Genomic DNA, 22,414 nt, shown 5'->3' with positions numbered 1-22,414 from the left:
ATTTTTCTATGCTCTTTACTCCATTCCTGTTGATTCTGCCTTGGTTTAGGCCCTTCTAATTCCACACCGTGTGTGCATGCTTAGTTGCTCGGTCCCTGTCCGATTCTTTGCGACCCCACAGACAACAGCCCACCAGGCTCCTCTGTCCATGGGATTTCCCAGGCAGGAATATTGCAGAGGATTGCCATTTCCTCTGGCAGAGGAACTTCTCAACCCAGGGGTTGAATGTGTCTCACCTGTGTCTCCTGCGTTGTAGGTGGGTTCTTTACTGGCTGAGCCATCGGGAAAACCTGTAAAAATGTCAGTTCTCCCCAGATTAATATATAGAATCAACATAATCCTAAAAATCAAAACATTAGCAGTGCTTTATGCTGGGGGGCGGGTGGCGGGGGAGTGGTGGGGGAGTGAGGGAAACTGGCAAGCTGATTCTAAAATCTACGTGGAAATACAGACAGCTCAGAGCAGCCATGGCAACCTTATGCTACTAGAACTTATAAATACTGCCAAATACTGAGACTAATATTAAGCTATAGTCATAACTACAGTGTGGTTTTGGCACAAAGATGACCAGTGTTTTAGAGGAAAGAGACCAAAAACAGACTCACACACACTACGATCACCCTGATTCACGTCACAGTAAGTATTGCCGTACAGCCGGCAGAGAAGGGCCAGGCCAGTAAAGGGTGCTGTGGCAACGAGGCACTGAACGGAGCATCCACACCCAGGGTCGACCGAGAACTCCTACAGATAGATAGGAAGGGGAGCGGTACCAGACACGGATCCACTGCTTTCCTCTATCAAGGGTGTTAGTTCCTACTGAATCTTTAGTCTAGCACAGATAACTGTTTATCTGTCTTGCTGCCGTTTGTATCTGTCTTATCTGCCTATCTGTCTGTCTGTCCTTCTATCTACAGCTATACATATTTAAAAATATTTGAAGGACAATTTCTTATAGTTTATCTAAATATGTATTAAAAACAGTAAAATTGTATATGTCTATAAAATTGTATAATTATCTACTAAATTTATATGTCAGATTACTCAGAACCTAACAACACAAGAGAACTTGACTAGAGAAAGAACAGTGACTTTTTACAACCACATTTGACAGAAACGCTAGATCCTGGCCCAGTGTCCATTCCTAGTCTCTTATTAATACAGTAGAGCCCTGAGTTTATTTAGGGCAACATTAGACACAGTTCTAAATTGGCAGCCTCTCACCTTGCAGATGGAGTGTGGCTTCTAATGCAGAGAACTTCTAACACAGTGAATGAGATGGAAACAGCATACTTAACTTGCTCCTGACAGGAACTGGCAGGAAAGCCCCTTCAGAGGGTTTTCAGCAGCTTCAATGGACCCTTAACCCTTGTCCCCTCGCCCCCACCCTTTAGGGCTGGGATTCTGAGGTGCAGAAACCATTCAGGGGCCATCACGGGAAGCTGAATTGCAGAGACCCGAGCCCTGACATCTCTGAACTGCCGACGCTGCGGCCTGTCCCTGAACGTCTCGTGCCCCGAGGAGAACACAGGGCGCTGGCGTTGCTTAAGCTCTGGACGCTCAGGTGTTCTCTTTCGTGGAGCTCAAGTAACACCCAAGACACCATCGTAGACCTCTCTTCAGCACCCGTGAATGTTAGATATTCATAGAAACACACCTGAGCCCGTTTCTGCTCCTAATTTGATCACCAAGTTCTACACTTAGCTTTCTTGGAAGCCATTTACCCAATGTTCTTTTTTCCTTACACTTGAAGTTAAATGGAATATGGAATAATGTATGATTAAGCAGAATCTTTTGTATCTATGGCAACTGAGAACCTTGTGTTTCTACACAAACTTCAAGTGTTTTACAAGACTTGTTTATTTTGGTTAAATTGTGGAAGGAGAATGGAGTGGGGTCTTGCATTTTCGGTCAGTATAAAGCAACATTTATAATAACACTGAATAACACTGAATTTTTCTCAATATTTTGGTATAAGAGGTCTTTCATGTGCTTTAAATTGTTTTCTACTTTGCTTATAGATAATTTTTTTTTGAGGGAAGATATCCTATTTTTATGAATGTTGTGTATACAAAGCTCTTAATTTAAAATATTTTAATAATTATTGTTATTTGTAATATTCAGTCTGTGCTAAAGTAGAATAAGAACCAAAAATCAACTTCATATGAAGATTTGTCTTAAAAGCACTGAATAAACCAGGTCTTCTCTCATTGATTTAACTTTCTTGCCTCCTTTCTGTTTTACTTTTGTCTGCCCTCCATTCATCCTTGAGAATTTAATATGTATGTATTCTACACACCATGGCAACTAATTAATAACTAAGATATAACAGAATTATAAGTCATAGTTTCTTTTATTTGGGAGCTCACTATGTAGATGAGTAAGCAAAGCTTGCAACCTGAAACACTCCTGCGCTCCAGAGAAAAGCGCCGTGTGCTGGGGAAAGGAAAAGTTTCATTTTCTTGCTCCCAGAGCACAGTAAGAGGAAGGTGTTTCCGTCAGTTGTGGATTAGAGAGCAGACCCCTCTGCCAGGAGGGGAGGCTCGAGTCAGCCTCAGAGAGGGATGGTTGGGTGAGAGAAACATGGAGGATTTTCCAACAGAGGACCAAAGTTGCCTCGTGAGTAGCCGCAGCCGTTCGGGAAGTGCCAGGGGAGCCAGAGTGCAGGGGTGGCTCGAGGACCAAGTCACAGGCCTCTGGGTAGAGGGCTGATGCGAAGAGCGCTCACTGGAGGAGAGAGTCCTGAAGCCCACGTCCTGAGTGAGAAAACAACATGGGCTCCACCGTGCCTGCTTTAGACATTCCTCAGCAAAGCTGATCTTGGGACTGAGGGCCTGTGTCGGTCATCTTAGAACTCTGGTCGCTGAATCTGGAAGCTGCCGACCCATGTGTATGATTCAATGGTTTTTAATATATTCACGAGTTGTGCAACCATCATCACTCCAGAAAAACCCCTCCCCCAGCCCCCTAGCACCCTAGGCAATCACTAGTCCTTTGTCTGTTTCTGTGGATTTGACTCTTCTGAGAATTTAACACAAATGGGACAGTACCATACATGGCCTTTTCTGCCTGTTCTCTTTTACTTTGAATACTGTTTTCAAGATTCATCCATGTTGTAATGTGTGTTAGTACTTCATCCGAATAATGTATCATTGTATGAATATGCCACATTTTGTTCATTCATCAACTGATGGATGTTTGGGCTGTTTCCTCCTTTTTGGCAGTTAGGCCATGAACATTTGAATACAAGTTTTTAGTATGGATTATGTTTTTCATTTCTCACCTAGGAGTGGAATTCCTGGTTCATATGGAATCCATGTGGGTTCACTGTATCATCTCTATGGTTAATCTTTTTAGGAACTGTGAAATTGTCTTCCAAAATGGTTGCATCATTTCATATCCCCACCAGCGCTTGTGGGGGTCTGATTTCTCTGCATCTTCACCAACCCTTGCTATCGTCTGGCTTTTTGATTACAGCCATCCTAGTGGGCGTGGAGTGCGGTGGCTGCTCTACCTGACATTGCCTGATGACAGTGTGTGGAGCACTTTCTCAGGTGCCTGTTAGCCGTCGGTGTATCTTCTTTGGAGGCATGTCTTCCAATCCCTGTGCCCAATATAAAATTGCGTTAAATTGCCCATTTATTATTGAGTTGTAAGATTTCTTTATATATTCTAGATGCAAGTCCCTTTTCGGATAGATGGTTTGCGAATATTGTCTCCCATTCAGCACACAGCAAGGCCTTAATAAAACCTTGTTGAGTATTTGGATGTTCAAAATTGTATTTCTATCACAATATTATTGTCACAGTAGAGTTCAGTCAACAATATACCAATGATAAGTTCCCTGATTTGAAACTATTAAAACCTATCAAGATAAGTGGACACATCTGTCACCATTTTATCATCTTTAAATTCAGCATTACGATCGGTGAGGTGTTGAAAATCCATCATTTTAATGAATGTGCAATTGACAAAAATATGCAATGCCATTTGTCACTTAAAAGTTTGATATTTGATTTTTAAACTTTGCAGATGGAAAAGGTGGAAGCAGACCTGACTCGGTCCAAGTCTCTCCGTGAGAAGCAGTCCAAGGAGTTCCTGTGGCAGCTGGACGATGTCAAGCAGAGATACGAGCAGCAGGTGCGTCTGCGCGGAGGCCATGCACGCTCCCCTCGAGCACAACTTCTGCATGGTGAAAATACTTAGGATAGACAAAGAGTGATTCCATTTGTTAAATTAATGAATTATAACAAATAAAATAATTAGCATATAAATAAGTAGTGTAGATTATAAGAAAATCTTTAATGCCCCAATAAATAAACTGGCAAAGGAAAGAAACATATATAAGAAGTAAATTGAGTAAATGACCATGTAGAAATGTCCTCAGCCTTGGTGTTAATAAAAATGCAAATTAAAGTGATGTACCATCTAAAGTTGGCAAAAGTTTAGTAAAATTGGCACTTTCATATATTGCTAGTGGCATTGTGTTAATGTAGCCAAAACAATTTTTGTAGTATCTACTAAGAGTCATGAAAAATGTTTACATTTTCTGGCCCAATTATCCTTAACCTTGAAAATCCGACAGAAATACTGAAACAATGATGTTAATTATTTTTTAGATGGTTGATTCTTTTCTACATGCTCTATTTTCCACACTGATAGTCTTTTTAACGTGCCAGTCCCTTTTTTTAGGGTAAAAATATATAAACTCCTTTGAAAGAGCGTTAAGCTTCAAAGGCTTTTCTCAGAGTGATAGATTTGAAGCTGTACCAGATTTTTGTCTTTTATAGTCTTGGTCAAAAATATTTAATAAGGAAAATTGATGAATTATTTAAAGGATTCATACTATTAATAGAAACCATACACTATTGCATCAATCTTATTTCATTTTCATGAAAAAGAAATGATATAGATGTTTGACGAGTGTATAATAGGAATTTTTGGAAAACCACTTCAAGATCTCTGAGGTCAGTGCAGATTTAGCCTGTTTCTCTTCTTCCAGTGTCGTGAGCTGATCATCAACACCCTTGCTGAGCGTGAAGCTTCCAGTCACTTATGAAGCGGGAGTATGAGCTCGGAGTGTTAGGAGAACATTCAGGAGAATCTGATAATATACAAACTTTAAAAACCCCTTTTTAAGCAGAAAATTCTATCAGCCAGAATGGTAGTCCCCTGACCACTCCAAACTGCCGACGTTTTCACGCTGAAAGTGTACCATGAGGAAAGACAGGCCCGGAACCGTTTCCCTGAGGGGAAGCCTAGCAGACTCCCCTCTGTGAGCGGGTGGCCATGGGGGACGGGCAGGGGTGGAGGGCGGGGCTTCGCTCAGCCGTGGGCGGGGCCCCCGGGGCGTGGGGTGGGGCCAGCTGACGGTGTGTCTGTGGGGCGCGCGGGAGGCCGGCCCTGAGTGACCAGAGTCGGCACGGCCTCTGTGGGGCGCGCGGGAGGCCGGCCCTGAGTGACCAGAGTCGGCACGGCCTCTGTGGGGCGCGCGGGAGGCCGGCCCTGAGTGACCAGAGTCGGCACGGCCTCTGTGGGGCGCGCGGGAGGCCGGCCCTGAGTGACCAGAGTCGGCACGGCCTCTGTGGGGCGCGCGGGAGGCCGGCCCTGAGTGACCAGAGTCGGCACGGCCTCTGTGGGGCGCGCGGGAGGCCGGCCCTGAGTGACCAGAGTCGGCACGGCCTCTGTGGGGCGCGCGGGAGGCCGGCCCTGAGTGACCAGAGTCGGCACGGCCTCTGTGGGGCGCGCGGGAGGCCGGCCCTGAGTGACCAGAGTCGGCACGGCCTCTGTGGGGCGCGCGGGAGGCCGGCTCTGAGTGACCAGCGTCACCACACGCACGACTTCCAGGTGCATCTCAGGGCGATGAGGTGCGCGTAGTTACCACCTCAGACGCAGAGTAGTTAGCAACCGGCGTCCGGAATCAGCTTCTGAACTTTTAAACTGCTGAAATTTAAGATTGTTTACTGGGACTGAAGGTAAAATTTCGGCTTCGTCTCAAGACAGTCGTCGGCAGAAAGTATGCGGCGGGGGCTGGGTGGGGTTGTCAGGGACTGAGTGACCAGGAAGAGAGGAAGAACCTGGGACGACGGGTAGTGGCGGGTAAAAGCTAGTCTCTGTGGATTGTCCACCTATCAGGTTGCGAGGAATAGGTCTGTTCTGGTCACTGCATTTTAAGCAGGACGATGAAAAACGCAAATATGTTCAAAGGAGAGTTTCCAGAACTAAGGATGTGTGAGGTTAGGTCAGAGGAGTGTTTCAAGGAGTAAGGATATTTGCCAAGAGAGGATGAGACTTGGGAGCATTGCATGTTATGTGTTTTTAAATTCCAGGTCTGTAATGGGGAAGTCTTACGGTTGGTCCGTGTGGTGAAAGTCACTCAGTCATGTCTAACTCTGTGCGACCCCATAGACTATAGAGTCCATGGAATTCTCCAGGCCAGAATACTGGAGTGGGTAGCTGTTCCCTTCTCCAGGGAATCTTCCCAACCCAGGATCGAACCCAGGATTCTTTACCAGCTGAGCCACCAGGGAAGCCCAATAGTAATTGTAATAGCCTGCAATCAGGATGACACACACCAGGCCAGCCCCATTTCTACTTGCTTTACAGACTTCAGCCCCTTCCCATCCTCACGGTCGTGCTGAGAGGCGGGTCCATTGTCTGTTGCTCCATCTCCCAGTCATGGAGACAGAGCTCATCTGGCCAGAGGGGCCACACAGTGAACAGGTGACGGGGTTGGACATGAACATGAACTTGAGTTGTGCTCTTCATGCTCACAGGCCCCAGGGTGTCTAGGGACAGAAATTGAGCCTCTGGGTGAACGGCATTCTGGGAACATTTTGAGTCGTTTCAAGGTCATTCTTTCCTAAAGGCTTATTCCGATGTGCAGTGGTTTGTCTGGTGAGAAAGTTTCCCTCCTGAGTGTGTGGAGGTGACTGTCCTGAGTGCTGGGGGCAGAGGGTCCCTTCCAGGTCCGACATCGGTGACCGTCCACAGCTTCCATCAGACCCCAGCCCCTCTGCGTGGCTCTGGACAACTGCAGGTGGCTCCGAGTCCTTTACCTACACCCCTTTCTATACCCGCCTGCCTTCTCTGCCTGCCGTTGAAGTGCAAGGATGACAACTTTCCCTCATCTTGTCTTACTTTTCTGAAGAACGCACAAGCCTTGAGTGTTGTGGGTGTAGCGTTTCACTCTGGAAGGAGATGTACATGCCACCGGTCCCAGCTTCTCAGGCCTGGGTAGGCGACCCCTGGGGTGCATGAGCGCTGGGGTAGAGGGGCTGACGCCTGCATCTTACAGTGTTGGACTCACTTGATTATTTGGTGGGAAAGCAAAGTGGTTTTACTATTGAGGTAACGTTCATATTAAAACAAACAGAGACTTTTCCTGTTTTGTAAAATGCACAGTTCTCATGAATTTTGTACGATAAAACAGGGCATTTCAAAGCAACTTGCAGTTTGCAGAGTCTGCTCCAGGCTGAGGCCTCAGATCCCGGGGGGGTACTATTCATCTTTGCCGCTGCAAGGGATGCTTTGGTGGAAAAGTTTTAGAAGCACTTATCCGGTCTAATCCTCACATTTTATAATGAGGGAGCCCGCATCCAGAGGAAATGAATGACTGGTGCCTTCTGGGCCTCAATTTCCTTACTTGGTGCGACTCGCGAGCCCCTCCCATGTAGAGAGCCTAGTGCCAGGAACTGTAATGAAGTGAAAAAAGCAGAGTGGTATTTTAAAACATTTCAGCCCAAATGCAGGCATAAAGTGTGCAGATGTGGAGAGACAACATCAAACACATGGGATAAACACTCACACAAATATCCTGCGAAGCCCAAGCTTTCATCAAGATTTCCTGTTTCTTTCCTGTATGACCCATTGGAACAGAGAGACCATTCTAATTGTCTTTTCACAAGCCTCACTCAAGTTGGAAACAAACAACAAAGCAGGCATGCTAGGATTTCCTGAACTGTAGAGATTTTTTTTTCTTTTTTTGGCAATTCCAGCATTTCATTCTTTAATCTTATATTTTATATCTTCTCTTTTCCCTGCAAAGCCTTTAAAGGGAAATGTAGTTCAACAGATAAACAAGTGGCCAGATTCTCCAGGAAGAATAAATACTTACTGTTGAGGATGATTAGAAACACTGGCCAGCCCAGTCCTTACACGACACCACTGTTTGGAACAAAATGTTTTGGTAGCAAAGACAAGCCAGGAATTATACAAGATAAGAGCGCAACTGGGACATTTGAAGATCAGTTGAGATGTTTGAGAAACAGCATGCAGTTCCCAGTTTTTTCTCTGTAAATATTACCTAGATTTTTTAGGTGATATAACCTGAAAACATGGACCTGTTTTGAATCAGACTGTTAGTCTCCACTGGGAAAGGACACAGTGGAAAGTGAGGGTGGAGACAGGGAAGGGGGCCCCACACAGCGGGGGGGTGGCACCTGTGGGTGGGGGCAGGGCTGGGCCTCAGCTGTTGGGGGAAGAGGGCACCAGCACAGAGGTCTGTGATCTGCAGTCAGAAAGCAGGGGTGTTTTGACTGCTGAGGGCTTCCTCTGTGCGACAGAAGAGAAGACCGTTTGTTGACACTGAAGGCATCACATGGACAGGGGAGCCAAGGAAGGCGGGAGATGGCAGGGCTGCTCTGACAGCAGCTGCTCACTGAAGTTTCTGTCGGGTTGGTGAGGCCTCAGGTGAGGTTAGTGACCATGGATTTGCAGGTCTCCCTAAAAATTCTTCGAAATGGATTTCTGCGTGATTTTTTAATTTCTATGTCTAGTATGCCCCTGTTTTCCTGTCTTATTGCTCACCTTATCATATTCTCTTAACAAAGCCTTTCTTTCTTGGCTTTCCTTTTTTAAGTTTGTGATCATTTTGAGCGTCATTATGATCACTGGACCCCTCGGTGGTGATGAAGACAAGTGCAGACCCTGGTCTTTCAGACTCTTCCCTTCCATAACCACCTGATCCAGGCATGCGGCTGCACTGCGCAGCACAAACGGGTCCTCCAGGTGCCTGGAGTCCTGGCGTTCAGGCTGTGAAGTGCTGGGAGCCCAGGCTCGCAGAACCACATTGGCAGTTGGTGAAAACTACCTAATGCCCCACCTCTTCTTCCCTTTTTCCCCACCTTTTCTTGGCTTGAAATTGTTATTGTCTAGGTCCATACAAATGGCACCTTTCTCTCGAGTGAGATTGAAGGGGGCAAAGATGAATGTGGTTTTTTTTCAGTGACCGTCACATGAAGATGATTTATTTTAGGGATACCTCATCTTAAAAAGGGCTTCCCCGATGGCACAGTGGCAAAGAACTCGCCTGCCAATGCAAGAGACAAAGGAGACTCAAGTTTGATCCCTGGGTTGGGAAGATCCCCTGGAGGAGGAAATGGCAATCCACTCCAGTATTCTTGCCTGGGGAATTCCATGGACAGAGGAGCCTGGTGGGCTACAGTCCTGGGGTCGCAAAGAGTCGAGCACAACTGAAGCAACTGAGCGCTTTATGCACTTGAGTACAACAGAAAAACTATTCTATGATACTAGAAAAAACGTTTCCTGGGTAGTGAAATGGCTCAGCAGCTATCCCACTCTCCAGGTTCCTTCACCGTCTAAGCTCGCGAATCCTGTCCTTCATTACCTAATTCATGTTTACTGAGCAGCCCCTCTTTGCGAACACTGCGCGGTGCTTCGATGTGGCGGTGTGCACAGCGGCGTCTGCCGTGGTGGTGGGGAGCCCGCGGCCCCCCAGCCTGAGGACGAAGTGTGAGGTGAGGCCGTGACCGCTGCTCGGAGACGCAGCAGGACACTGCGTCTGAGTGCAGGGCCCGCTACGCAAGCGTGTCCTTTCATCTTTGATGTTAGATGGGTAAGGCTTTCGGATGAATGTGGAATGGTGCGTGAAGGAGAGAGGGGACTCGGGTTTTCCAGCTGAGGGACCAGGTGAACAAACGGCGGTGACAGACACTGACTCACAGAGAGGAAGTACCCGGACGGAGCTGGGGACGCAGCGACAGTTAGACGGGGACCAGAGGGAGGAAGTGGCAAGAACGCCCGAGAGCAGCCCGCGGGGCGGTGGGTGGGTGCAGCATCCCATGCCGTGCGCAGCTGGGCCGCAGGCAGGAGACAAGAACCTGAGTCCCTAGCCATGTAGGCGTCGCCAGACAGGAAGCTGGCTGGAGGCCGACAGCTGCCTGCTGCGGTGGCAGGAAGGTCTTCGGCCCCCTGATGAGTCCAGGCCAGCAGAAGGGGGCAGCAGCCCGAGCAGTGCAGGGGATGGAACGGGAGCAGACCCTCTGCCATCCAGCATCAGGTGTGGTGGCGGCGGCGGAGGCTTGGGGGACGGCCGTCCCTCCTGCTGCAAGCCCCGGCGGCGGCTGAGCCAGGTCAGGGAAACATTGTGCTCAGGACGCTCTCCAGGCTCCGGGCTCTCACGTTTGCGTCCACTTGACCCGAGAGCGGAGACGGTTGTGTTGCAGGGCGGCTCTCCCCAGGGCTCCCAGCTGGCAACTCCTCTTCCTCCTTCTGGAGCCAGAGAACAGAGAGGGCGTTCCTTCCCACCTCCTGCAGCTGCAACTCATCGCACACCAAGGCAGAATGCGGTTTTGTCATCTGGTTACTTTGAGCTCATTTCAGCTAATATTTTGCACCGTAATTCCTCCTTTTTTAAATGTTGGGTGCATTCTGTCATGTCTATAACTTCCTTTTCTGGCTTTAGGATTTTTGACTTGAAGGTATATTACTGGGACAGTTGATCTTCTATGTATTGTGTACTGAGAAGTGATGACTTGCTCCATCCCATTTGTATTTTAAAATAAGATTAATTAACAGGTTAATAATGTAAGATTACTAACAGGTCTTCAGGTAGTATTGGAGAAGAAAATGGCAACCCACTCCAGTATTCTTGCCCGGGATACCCCATGGACAGAGGAGCCTGGCGGGCTGCAGTCCATGGAGTCACAGAGATTTGGACACGAATGAGTGACTGAACAATAACAGGCAGCGTTTGCTCACACTGAGCTTGCTATAGAACAGTTCCGGGAACTTAGGGTTCATATTCGAGACCCTCAGAGACTCGGCCGTCCAGCCCGCCCAGCCCGGTCTCTCAGGCCTGACGTGCACTCCTGCCCCAGGCACTTGTGTGGAGCCTCCGGTGGAGGGAGGAGGCCGTGGTCAGACTGTGGCAGGATCCAGTCCGAGGGCGAGGTCCGTGCCTTCAGCGGCCTCAGAATCCCGGCCGGAGTGTGCTGGGGTGCGTCATGGGTGGAGCACGACCCTTCTTGGTCTCCTGTTTGAAGATTCCTTATGAGTCAACCTTGCAGGTTCTGTGCAACACAGCCGTTTCCTCTCCCAGACCCGGCCCCCCGCTGTTGAGTCCAGGATCACAAAGGACTGGCTACCAGATGACTCGCCAGTGTGCTTTCCTGCCCGGCCAGCTCCAGGCGCATCACTCTGAGCACTGAGGTCTTCAGTGATGGGCCTCCTCCCCCCGGAGCACTGACATGGAGACCTTGCTGAGACTTGTTCCCCCTGTGGATGTTGTCTGCTGTCCCGTCCTCCACACAGTCCCTGCGTGCCACCTCCCGGTCACCGTGAGCTCCGTTACACACGACTGTGGTCAACTAGATGTGTGCATTGGCTCCAGGTGAAGGGACACGCTGCTTCAGTTCGCTGTTGAGACGTGCCCACATGCAAAGGACATGTATCTACACTTAGGGGCTGCACTGAATTTTATCACAATCCACCTTGATGATGGCATTGAACATGGTTATGAATATTATCCTTAAGATGTTCCTGAAACACTAGGGTTTTTGTCCTGGACTCTACTGTTAATCTGGGGAGGACCCCCTTGCCTGAAATTGATGACAGTGAGGAAACCAAAGGGCTTGTGACATCTAGAAGTTGGTCAGGCAGTACTGGATCGGGCAGTCAGGACTGAGCTATTTCATTTGCAAAGGCTCTGCGACCTTGAGGCTTCACTAACCAGCCTCACTGAGCAGCAGGCCCTGACACAAGAGCAAACTGAATAGTTTAGTTTATGAACAGCTATCTTTAGGCTTCAGATGCCATTATCGCTCTTTCATCTGTGCCTGGTTTTGAAAATGAATGAACTGAAATGTGAACATGAACAGGATCCCTGCCCGCCTGTTGGAACTCCTCAGATAACGCAGCGTTTCTGTGCAAGGGCAGTGATCGTCGAGCCTGGAGCACGGCTGCACCAGTGCTAGTGACCTCTCAGCCAGTCCCGGTCTCATGTCTTTTCTTGGGGGAAAACTTCTGTAGTTCTTCTGCCTTAATTGTACGTCTGTCAGTTACTTTTCCTTAGAGTATCGTAAAGTATTTTGCTTTCTATCAATTTTAAATCACACCCATTCTCTTCATTTTTTTTTGAGACTTTTGAGAATCAGATCTGAGTAGAACATTTTAGCTCCTTCTATTTCCTTGTTACATGTTTAAATCTTCTAAAATATATAATTTCATTATTATAATGCTTGATAGTATAATACTAAGCAGGAATAATAATGTGTCCAAGACTATTCTAAAAATATCCCAACTCAATAATTCATATACTTGGCTGCCTGAAAATGATGCAGTAATGTCAATAAAATTTTAAATTCTCTTTTTTGTTGGGATTAACATTGTAATTGTGTGACTCACAGAGTCAACCATGCACATTTATTTTAAATAATCATAGAAAACTGTTCCACTTGGCATAGTATATAAGGAGAACACTTATATTTTTGTTTATTGCCTATAATGGAATAATATGAAAGAAAAATCTGTCATTTTAAAAAGACATAAATTCGCTAGAATGCATCTGTGTTCTTAGGTGCAAAATAAAAATTTCCATATTATTTTATATGCTATCTTATTCGATATGTGTGTGTATTCAAGAATTAGGACACTTTCTTCTAAATAGTAGAAAAAATGAATGAGTGGTCAGGAATTGATTGTTGATTTTCCCATTCTCAAAGAAAATCACAATAATCAAACCGTTTTGAAACCTACATTTAAAAGCACTTTTAATCTGCGTTTTGTTTCTTCATTTGCAGTTAGAGGGCAAGAGTGGTAAATCTCCAGAGAAAACAGCTCCTAAAGGGTGGTGCAGGCTGCATGCCTGGAGAAATGAATGCTATAGCTTTAAGATAAGGTGGTCTGGTGACTCAGTGCACGAGACTAGATCGATTTGGAGCAGGCTCCTACTGTTAGCTTTTTTGAAGATGGATTCTCACGCCGAATATAACGCCACATATTCTCGATAACAGCAGTTATTCCCCCTGAAATCCACCAAAACTGAAGAAAAATCCAAGTGACTGTTCCGCGCAGCTGTGTGGCCTGGAGTTCACTGGGGAGGCTGGCGTCCTGCAGTCCCCATTCAGCACCTGCTTCAAAGGCAGCCTGGCCGGCTATAGTGTGCGGGCCAGGTAGGGTGCCATTGTGTGCGGCCCGGAGGATTAGTATCAAAGCTGCGGCGACCAGGCCCTCGGTCTCCGGCTGCCACTCAGTCTAGCGGGGCGCGGCTCAGACCGGCCAAGGTCACCGTCTCCAGCGTGGAGTGGACTGGGAAAGCACCCTGAGAATGGCGTGCTTTTTATGAAATCATGGCGCGGGCTGGCGGCGCAGCAGGTGCCCCCTGGAGCACACCACATCTGTTTGTGTTGGTGTCCCGTGGCTGACAACGAGATAATAGAGCTTTGAGATTTATCATTTTATTTTAAGAAAGACAACTGTATATACAATAATCCAGATGCGTATTTAGCTTCGATCTTTTATTTGAAAACCATAAAGAAAACAGACCGATTTAATTGCTGCTTTTTACGTGTATGTATTTAAGCAAAAAAGCAAAGCGTACTGACTATTAACCATTTACAACCGTTGCTGGTCAGTGATACCCAAATTCTTGGGGAGGAGATACCTAGCATTCGACATAATTTTTTTTTTCAATATTCAGGCATTTATGTCAACAGATTGCAGAAGGATTTACTGAATATTCCCAACCGTCTTGAATATTGGGAGATTTAGATAAAATCCACCCCCACACCCAATGAGAGTATTTTAAGGGTGAGGTAATGATGACGCAAAAAATAAAATTTTCAACTTGGGCAAATTAGAGAAAAATTAAGCTGTCCATGAGTTGTCATGACGACAAGGATGTTCTGTTGATGAACTGTCCTCATTGTCCAATCAGATAGTAGAGCTGAAGCTGGAGCATGAACAGGAGAAGACGCACCTATTACAGCAGCATAACGCGGAGAAGGAGAGCCTAGTCCGAGACCACGAACGGGAAGTCGGAAATCTGGAGAATCAGCTCCGCGCTGCCAATATGGAGCACGAAAATCAAATCCAAGAGTTCAAGAAACGAGACTCACAGGTAATTACCAATGATATTTGATAAAACGGGTATCCATTTTTAAACAGTCATCAGCGTTTCATGTTTTCTTATTATTCTTGTTGGTGCACGCTATTTGATCATTTGCAAAACTGACATATAAATGTGATTTTTTGTTGTTTTCTCCCTACCCCCCTTTTTGGGGGGATGAATAAGGCTTTAACTACAGAAACCACAGGTAGCCAGATTAAAAATCCCATGGCGTGCTATAACTTGGCCCCTTTTTTATAATCTTGTCTCAGTTCCTTTCATGATGGATTTTTTTTTAAGGTATCTGCCCCTTACCCCTCCCCTCAGCCTTAGCAAATCCCTAGGAAATGTTATCAGCCTCACTCCTTGCTTTTTGTTTTAATCTCTGTAGGTAATCAAGCAGCTGTTTTAATATATGCTTTTCCTTCCTAGTGTTGCTTTTTTCCTTTAGACTCTATATTTGATTAGATTACTGAGATGATAATTGATAAAAATGCCTCCAGAGAAGGGCTGTTTCCCACCAGGTCTGTCGCTTTCTCCTACATGCGCATACACACGCCTCCCAGCCTCATCTCTGTAGTCCCTGTTGGAAGCCATTTGGCAGAATAACCCCCAGCTGTGGTAGCATTTGACTCTTCAAACTTATGGATGAAATGTGCACTGTCAGCATGGAAAATTATCTTTATAAATTTCAGATGAAAAAAAAATCTTATTGGGTGTGTTTCTTTGTGGTAGGACACACTCTTTAGGGTATATATAATCAAAGGCCTTTAGTGTGTCCTCTTGGGGAGGTCGCTGTGAAATTTCATTAAAGAAAAATTGAAGAGCAATTGGTAACAATAAAAAGATAATTTTCTCTTCTAACAAGACCATATCATCCACGAGGTCTAAATACCCCTTTCTCATTGAAATCTCACCATATCATACACACCCCTCACAAGCTTCTCCTCAGATACATTCCTCCCCAAATAATATAATTTTTAAGCAAATGAGATAGACCTATTTGTTATAAGATGTGTTTAAACAATTTTATAATTATCTGAATGTACAAATTCTACTGATTAAGTAAGGTGTTGGATCTCGAGTCAGGGCGGGAGGCGGGAGGCAAAGAATAGGAGTTGTTGGTCGCTTTCATTTGACCTTGAGTTGTCTTTTACTTTCGGATAACGATGGAGGCAATATGAATATACTCGGCACAGACTTTTTTTTTTTTTGGTCAATAACATGGATTTCTAGGAAAATTAGGTGAATTTGTTTTGTGGGCTTTGTTAACTAAGAGGTAGTCATTGTAGCAGCCATGGGACCAGCATAGGCAGGTGGTTCCTGTGAAATCAACGTGTGCTGTGTTTCTGCCACCGACTTCATTAGAGCCTTCATAAGATACATGCTGGTCTTTTGACGGTCGGTCATGCAGTTTATTAAGGATGTTTTCACACTTACAGTCTCCTTCGAAGATGATGTGAAGCCTTACCATTGTCTCTTTGAGAAGGTATTTGATTTCTGAGCCAGTGTAGGGTCTGTTTGCATGGTAGAATAATTGATACACTAAAAAACATTAATTTATCCAACTTCTAACTATTTTCGTGGTGTTTTAGAAAGCCGACACAAACAGGCCAAATTTAGAGGGAATCTTTGTGGTTTTGCGTGTGTCGTGTCTACCATGTGTAGGGTGCGGTTCATTCAATGACAACAAAAGGGAGATTTTGGAATCGTTAGATATACAATTAAGCCATGGGGAGAGTATAATAATGTCATCAATTGAATTTCTTCTAATTGAAGTATTAATCTGACCTCCTCAAGCACTGTAACATATGACTGTATTTCTCACATTTTCTGTCTTTCTTGGAATAATTGGAATTGCTGTCCTAGGAATGCGAGGGGGCAATGGAAACTTAGGCTAAATGCATTCTGGATCAAAATGAAAAATGATTTTCTGCAGAAGCTATACTAAATTGTTTTTAGAGAACATATTTTTAAAAAAGCTCTCGTCAATAAGCTATATTTTAAAAAATCTAATCACATATACCAAAATGCTAACAACTTGTATTCATTTTTGGCTATTTATTGGGGCTATTAATTCAGTTTCCTCAGGTAAGTCCTAAATTTTCCAACTATATCTTTTCATGATTGTGGTCTAAATAATCTAATGTATAATACCTTTTAGGTTCTGAATTACATTTATAAATTTCAAAAAAAGCCCAAAGTGACATATGTTTTTAAGAAATAGCAGATGCCTTTTAAAAATGGCCGCTTTGTGGTTTGATGCGGGAGCCGCAGGCCTGCTGTAGACGGCGGCGGTGCGGTGTTCTGTCTGAGGCTGGGGAGGCGCTGGATGCTTGGTTCAGGTCGTCAGCTGTGGAGGCCATTTTGTAAAAAGGACCAGTGGGAACCTTGACCGAGAGAGCTCCAGGGGATTATCTGTTTGGGGCATGCGGCTTTGTTGGCTGCTTTTCATCCGTCAGATTCTTGAGTGCAGGCAATGTGTTAAAAACTCCACTTTTGGCTCCTTTTGACCATGTAATACGTTGTGTACTAATAAGAAAACCAGTGTTACAAAGTACAGACATCTGCCTCGAGGTGAACCATGACAACCGGGAGCTCCTCTCAGTGAAGGTGCTGTATAGTTATTGTAAGTGTGTCGTTATTCTAGCAATTTCTGTTTTATAGAGAAACGACAAGATACAGTAATACCATTAAGGACAGTTAACCATTTCTCATTTTATTTGGTGCATTGAGCTAATTAGTCTATGCATATATTTTTTATTATAATTCCTTGGTTTTCAGTGATGGGCTAGTTTACGTTGTGATACTTACATTTGCTAAAATGCACACTGTCTTCCCCCTTCGTATAAGATGTTCAGTCTGGTATGTCCCTGAGGGACATCAGTAGATGTCAAGACATACAGAAATTCACAACCTCATTAGCAAATATTTCTCACTTGCCAGATCCCACTTATTGACGGTCCTCTGGTGAGTGATTTGCTTGATTCCATCCTATTTTTTAATATAAAGGTGATACATAGTTTTGTTGCGATCATCTTAGGAAACCTTTGTCTGATGTGGTAGTCCTCATGTAATTCTTGTTTTGCTTTTGAACTGCAGTGTAGTAAAAGAATTTCTGCAGTTTGCCCCTGGAAATTGAGGAAAAGCAGGACATAGATTCCTTGATCCCTTGGCGTGCTTTTAGTACCCGGAACCACTCAAGGATTGCTTGATCTCTGAGGTTTGCTGCCTAAGTGAACGGTATACGTGAGCCCCACAGAGACCGTCCCAGAGTGGCTTCGTGGTCCGCCCAGGGGCTGTCACCGTCTGGGGACAGCTGCTGAGGTGCAGACATGAGAGGGGTGTGGGTGACACAGAGGCTGCTGGGTGCCACCACGTGTAGACTGCAGAGCAGTCATCATGAAACGGGTCTAGCCTGACCCTGGCATCCTGATGTCTTTCTCGACTCCCTGAACTGAGAACCGTGGTTGTAAGAGGAACAGTTTTGCGTAAAAGACGGAACGTCTGGATTTTGCCGTATTGACTTAGTAAGCGGCTATGTGCTATTGCTGATTCTAAAATGTGCGGGCTTTAGATCTCCTCTTCTTTCTCTCTTCTGCTTTAAAAAGTTTTCCAGAAAAGATATTTATAATAGACAATTTTAACAATTATATCTTCATAATTCCTTGGTTTTCAGCGATGGGCTACTTTATGTCGTGATACTTACATTTGCTAAAATGCAGTCTTCCCCCGTTGTTTAAGATGTTCAGTCTGGTATGTCCCCGAGGGTGTAACATGTTGGAAAAAGGAAAGACCTTCAGAGCAGGAGATGTCATTCATAAACGGGCTGCATGTGTGCAGTGGGTTCGGCACGGGCTGTTATTCTTCAAAGATTACTCTAAGGGTGACTTGAACAGTGCGTGTGTTGTGAGCATTATTGTTGCACCTGTATGGGGTCTCTGGGCTTTGAGGGGGCTGGCACTTTTTCTATTGAAAACATTTGATTTTAATTTCTTTGTATTCCAAGCACTTTTAAAAAGGATTTGAGGCAGCATTTTATGATAAACACATACTTATACAGGTGAAATATAGCTGAAAATAATAATTAAGCAATGAATGATATTAACCACATCAGAAAATCCATACTTTTAAAGAACATGCTCCAGCTAAGTACAAGTTTTAGCTCAGAGCTTGCCTGGAAGCTGAAGTGAAGAGTAAAACATGATGAATCGTGCAAGCCTAAGGATCTAATGTAAGAGATCATACCAGTTCATTATTTTCTAGCTCTCAGTTCTGAGAGGAATTTAAGATACAGGGCTTAATATGAAAGGTACTGACTAGTGTAACTGATGATGCTCTGTAGGTGTTAAAACATTTGGGAAAAAAACCCAGTGGGAAAAACATAGTTAGCAGGTTTATTTTAATGTGCCAAATTTTCATTTTAATTTATGGATAATGTCATTATCTTCAACATCAAAAAACACAGCTGCTTTGAGAGATCCAATTTTGTAGATATTATGAATCATAAGAAAGCATATTTTAAGTCACAAGCTTAAAAATTTCTATACTGTCACTACATGACTATTCCAGAAACCCTTATGAAAGATCGCTAGGGTGCTAAAATTAGAAACTTGGCTGAAATTGAAAATTCTTTAAAAGTCAATGCCCTAATGTTAATTTCCAGGTGTTGCTCTCTTCCTTACATCTGATTCTCTTGTCCTCTGAATTGATACTATGGAAAACTGTAGTAAATAATAAATCAAATGGTAATTTGGTCTGGGAGCACAGGATGTTTGTACCTGCACTAAAATGGTTCACTCCCTACCTGCACAACCAAAGTCGTGTTTCATATCAGTATTTTTTTACTGATATCATCTGCTTTGTTTCGGGGTAGTAGATATTTTTATTTCTTTGGGTCAGGCTGGACTCTGGACTGGTTGCTTGGATAAATCGAATTACGTCAACCAACCCCCCCACCCCTGTAACGAGGCTGTGGCTGCTCGTGCTCCCCCGCTTCTGTGCTCCCCTCTTCTCCTCAGGGATGTGCAGTCACCTCAAGGGGGCCCAGGGCTCAGCATGCACGCCCACACGTAGTGCTGGTCCCTGATACATGCACGGCATGTGTCGGGGTAGGGGCGGGGCACTTGGAGCTTAATCGTGTACCAAGTGTGCTCTGCTGCGGTGGACGGCATGCTCAATGCCAGGCATCAGAGGCATTGGTGGGAAAACATTTTTAACAATTCTCTTCATTTTGCAAAAAGAAAAGAAGACCTTTTTTTTTTTTTTTTTTTTTTTAGTAGACTTGGGGTAAAACCACGTGCTAAAATTTTCCATTTTTTTTTTACATGAAGTTATATAGTATTATTGAAATGCTTTATTTAAGATAGCCGAGGAACTTTTGGTGCTTGTTTAAAATATAAATAGAGGTATTCCCAACTAAACCATGTTTAAAAGCCTGTGGGGGATATATTCTTTTTCTGACGCCAAAAACTCAGGTTATTCAGAATTTTCCAAATAGGGAAAAGGCCCTTCTTATATTCGGAAACAGTTGCATTGACGCGAAGATCTCGTTTTATTAATGTCCGGTGGTGAGGAGCCTAAGAGTGCTGCCTGTGGACTAATAAGATCTTTGCACTAATGTATTATTGTGTATGTTACCGTGTGTAAAAATACTATTTCTTAGGTGCTTAATTAGGAGAAAATAGGGAAAGATGCCGTTTCAAGTAAAGCTACATTTTTGGTAGATCACCAGCTTTCTTTTTCATAAGAATTCTAAAATTCTGTAATTATTTTCATCTTAAAGCACAAAAGTAGCATATATACCTATAATTAAACTATATAAATCATTCAACTTGGTTTTCATTGTAGAGAAAATTATATTAAGCTTAAAAAACAAAGACAGGTTGAGACAAGGAAAGTGATTTCTCTGAGAATGATCCATTTATCATAGTTACACAGTGTATCTTCAATCCTGTGCATATTTTTAAAAATGTGGCAGTTACCATGGAAACCACATTCCATGGCATGTGGTCCACTGTTAGATAAAGAATATTCCTTTTTAAGACAAACCTTCCAAATAATAACATATAAAGTATTCTCTTTGCATTAATGACTTTATATCATCAACAATGGTTGCTTTAAAAAAATCTGTCCTTTGTTCTCATTATACTTACTGTATTTTTAAAGAAATATATAAATTGTTCCTGAAGAATAGTAATTAAATGCTAGAGATATTTGCAATGGGAGATCTAAGGTGATCGCTCTGTGGTGGTGAAGGTGGGTGGTTTCATGGGAGCACAGTCTGTACTCGTGGCGTATTCCGACAGACGGAATCTTAGGAGCTCACTGAGTGTCTACATCTCAGATTAAGTCATCTGAAGAGATGGCCACAGCCAGTTATTTTCATTTTATACGTAAAGAACCTGTGTGGTTCCAAGGTCATTATCTTGCCCAAGGTCACAGAATTAGCAAACCAGAACTTCTTGACCTTAATTCAGTGCTCTTTCTTCATCTCACAGCCTCTTCCGAGGTAGGTTTTAGATTTCTGGAGAGGCTTGGATGTGGAGAAAGGAAGAGTCGTGTGACTCCACCGGGCGTGGCAGACACTGGGACCTTTGTTTCCGGGCGGAGACCCGCATCTCCATTTGCATTTCTCTCAGTGATTTGCTGCACTTGACCAGCTGCAGAGTTGTAACTAGTCCGCATACCTCCTGGAACAACACTGAATCTACGCTCAGTGTGCTTTTAACAGAAGCCTTATCAACAAATACCCATTGTGTGCTTCCTATGTGCCAAGCTCCCTCCTTGGTCCTTCCCGCTGCTTTATCTCATTCAGCCCTCCAGCCCACCACGAGGGTTAGATTTCCTATTTGGAAGTGGTTTTGACCTTGTCACCTGGGTCAGAAAATGTGTTTCCCTTTCCTGATGAGGGCAGACTCTGAAGGCACAGTGAGTCGCCCAAGCCACCAGGCCTGGTACTGTCGCTGGGCTCACAGCCAGGGCCCCTGCCCACTCACTGCTGTGGAGGAGCTCGCTGTCTCTGAACTCCATTTATCCTGCTTACCTTCCACTGTGTTTTCAATTTTGGGTTGTTAGTACATTGCAGGATTTAAAGCACTGATTACCCATAACTCAGGCTATATAAATCCAAGTCGGGTCTTAGCCAGTGGTTTCAGTCTTTCTCCAAAGTCACAGCCATGACCATGTCTCTCGTCAGAGACAAGTACAACTCTGAAGAGATGTGCATTTCTTAGCATTTTATTTGGAGTAGAAATCCTTCCCACAAATTTTAGAACTTGTAGGATGGAAAAATTAGTATGTTTTTGAAATGGGTTCACTTTTGGTTTCCACATTATTACTGCAATAAGAAGGTATGTCCAGTGTAAGAATCCAGTAGGCTTGCATCTCAGTGGGATTTACCAGTCCTTATAAAAAGTTGCCTAGGAGTTTACATCTAATTCTGGCGAAATACGGTTGGTTGTGAATGGTTTATTATAGATAAATGTCTGTTATATGCACATACTAATTTGAAATATCAGATATGATTCATACCTTTCAGTAGAGTGGCTTTTTAAATCTCAAAGCCTTCAATGTTAGCATTTTTTCCATAAAGGAATCCGTGTTAAGGATCCTGTTACATGGCAGCGGCTAGTCAAAGCCTTCTGAGAAATGAGGTCGAGGTGGTTTAGGAAGTTCAAATCTGGAGACTTTCCTGATAGAAATACAAGGAGCAATTAGAAAGCGTGTTTTGTTTAAAATCTTCAAAAGCAATTTATGTTGATACAGTTTAAGCTGAATTCTAGAGTAACTTTGGTCAAAATGAAAACTTTTCAGAGTTTTTTTTTTTTTAAACACATAAAATACTCCAGCGATAAAGGCTATTCCACCCTGGGAAATTCGTTCCCGTTGGGTTACTTTTAGCGTGCTGCCCTTCCCTGTGCTCACCTCCGTGTGAGTGAAATCACTGCGGGACAGTGGATGAGTCGCTCCTCTTCCTTGAGGTCTCGGAAAAGCCATTCTTGGGTTTCTGACCCAGTTCTCTAAGAGACATCCCTGATGTCTTCGCTGGTATATTTGAGGTAATTTTTT

General features: G+C 44.3%; 1 protein-coding gene across 3 annotated transcripts in view; it reads left to right on the top strand.

Annotated features, from left to right (window-relative positions):
- CEP112 (centrosomal protein 112) overlaps nt 1–22,414 on the top strand; it is a 309,494-nt gene that overhangs the window by 142,825 nt on the left and 144,255 nt on the right. For all 3 annotated transcript variants that reach the window (XM_061145040.1, XM_061145039.1, XM_061145038.1), the window contains 2 exons: nt 4,030–4,137; nt 14,174–14,356. In XM_061145040.1, coding sequence (XP_061001023.1) covers nt 4,030–4,137; nt 14,174–14,356 — 291 coding nt within the window. The remainder of the gene's footprint in view (nt 1–4,029; nt 4,138–14,173; nt 14,357–22,414) is intronic.

The sequence above is a fragment of the Dama dama genome, chromosome 5 (assembly GCF_033118175.1).
Source record: "Dama dama isolate Ldn47 chromosome 5, ASM3311817v1, whole genome shotgun sequence".
NCBI lineage: Eukaryota > Metazoa > Chordata > Mammalia > Artiodactyla > Cervidae > Dama > Dama dama.
This window is presented reverse-complemented; position numbering and strand designations above follow the sequence as displayed.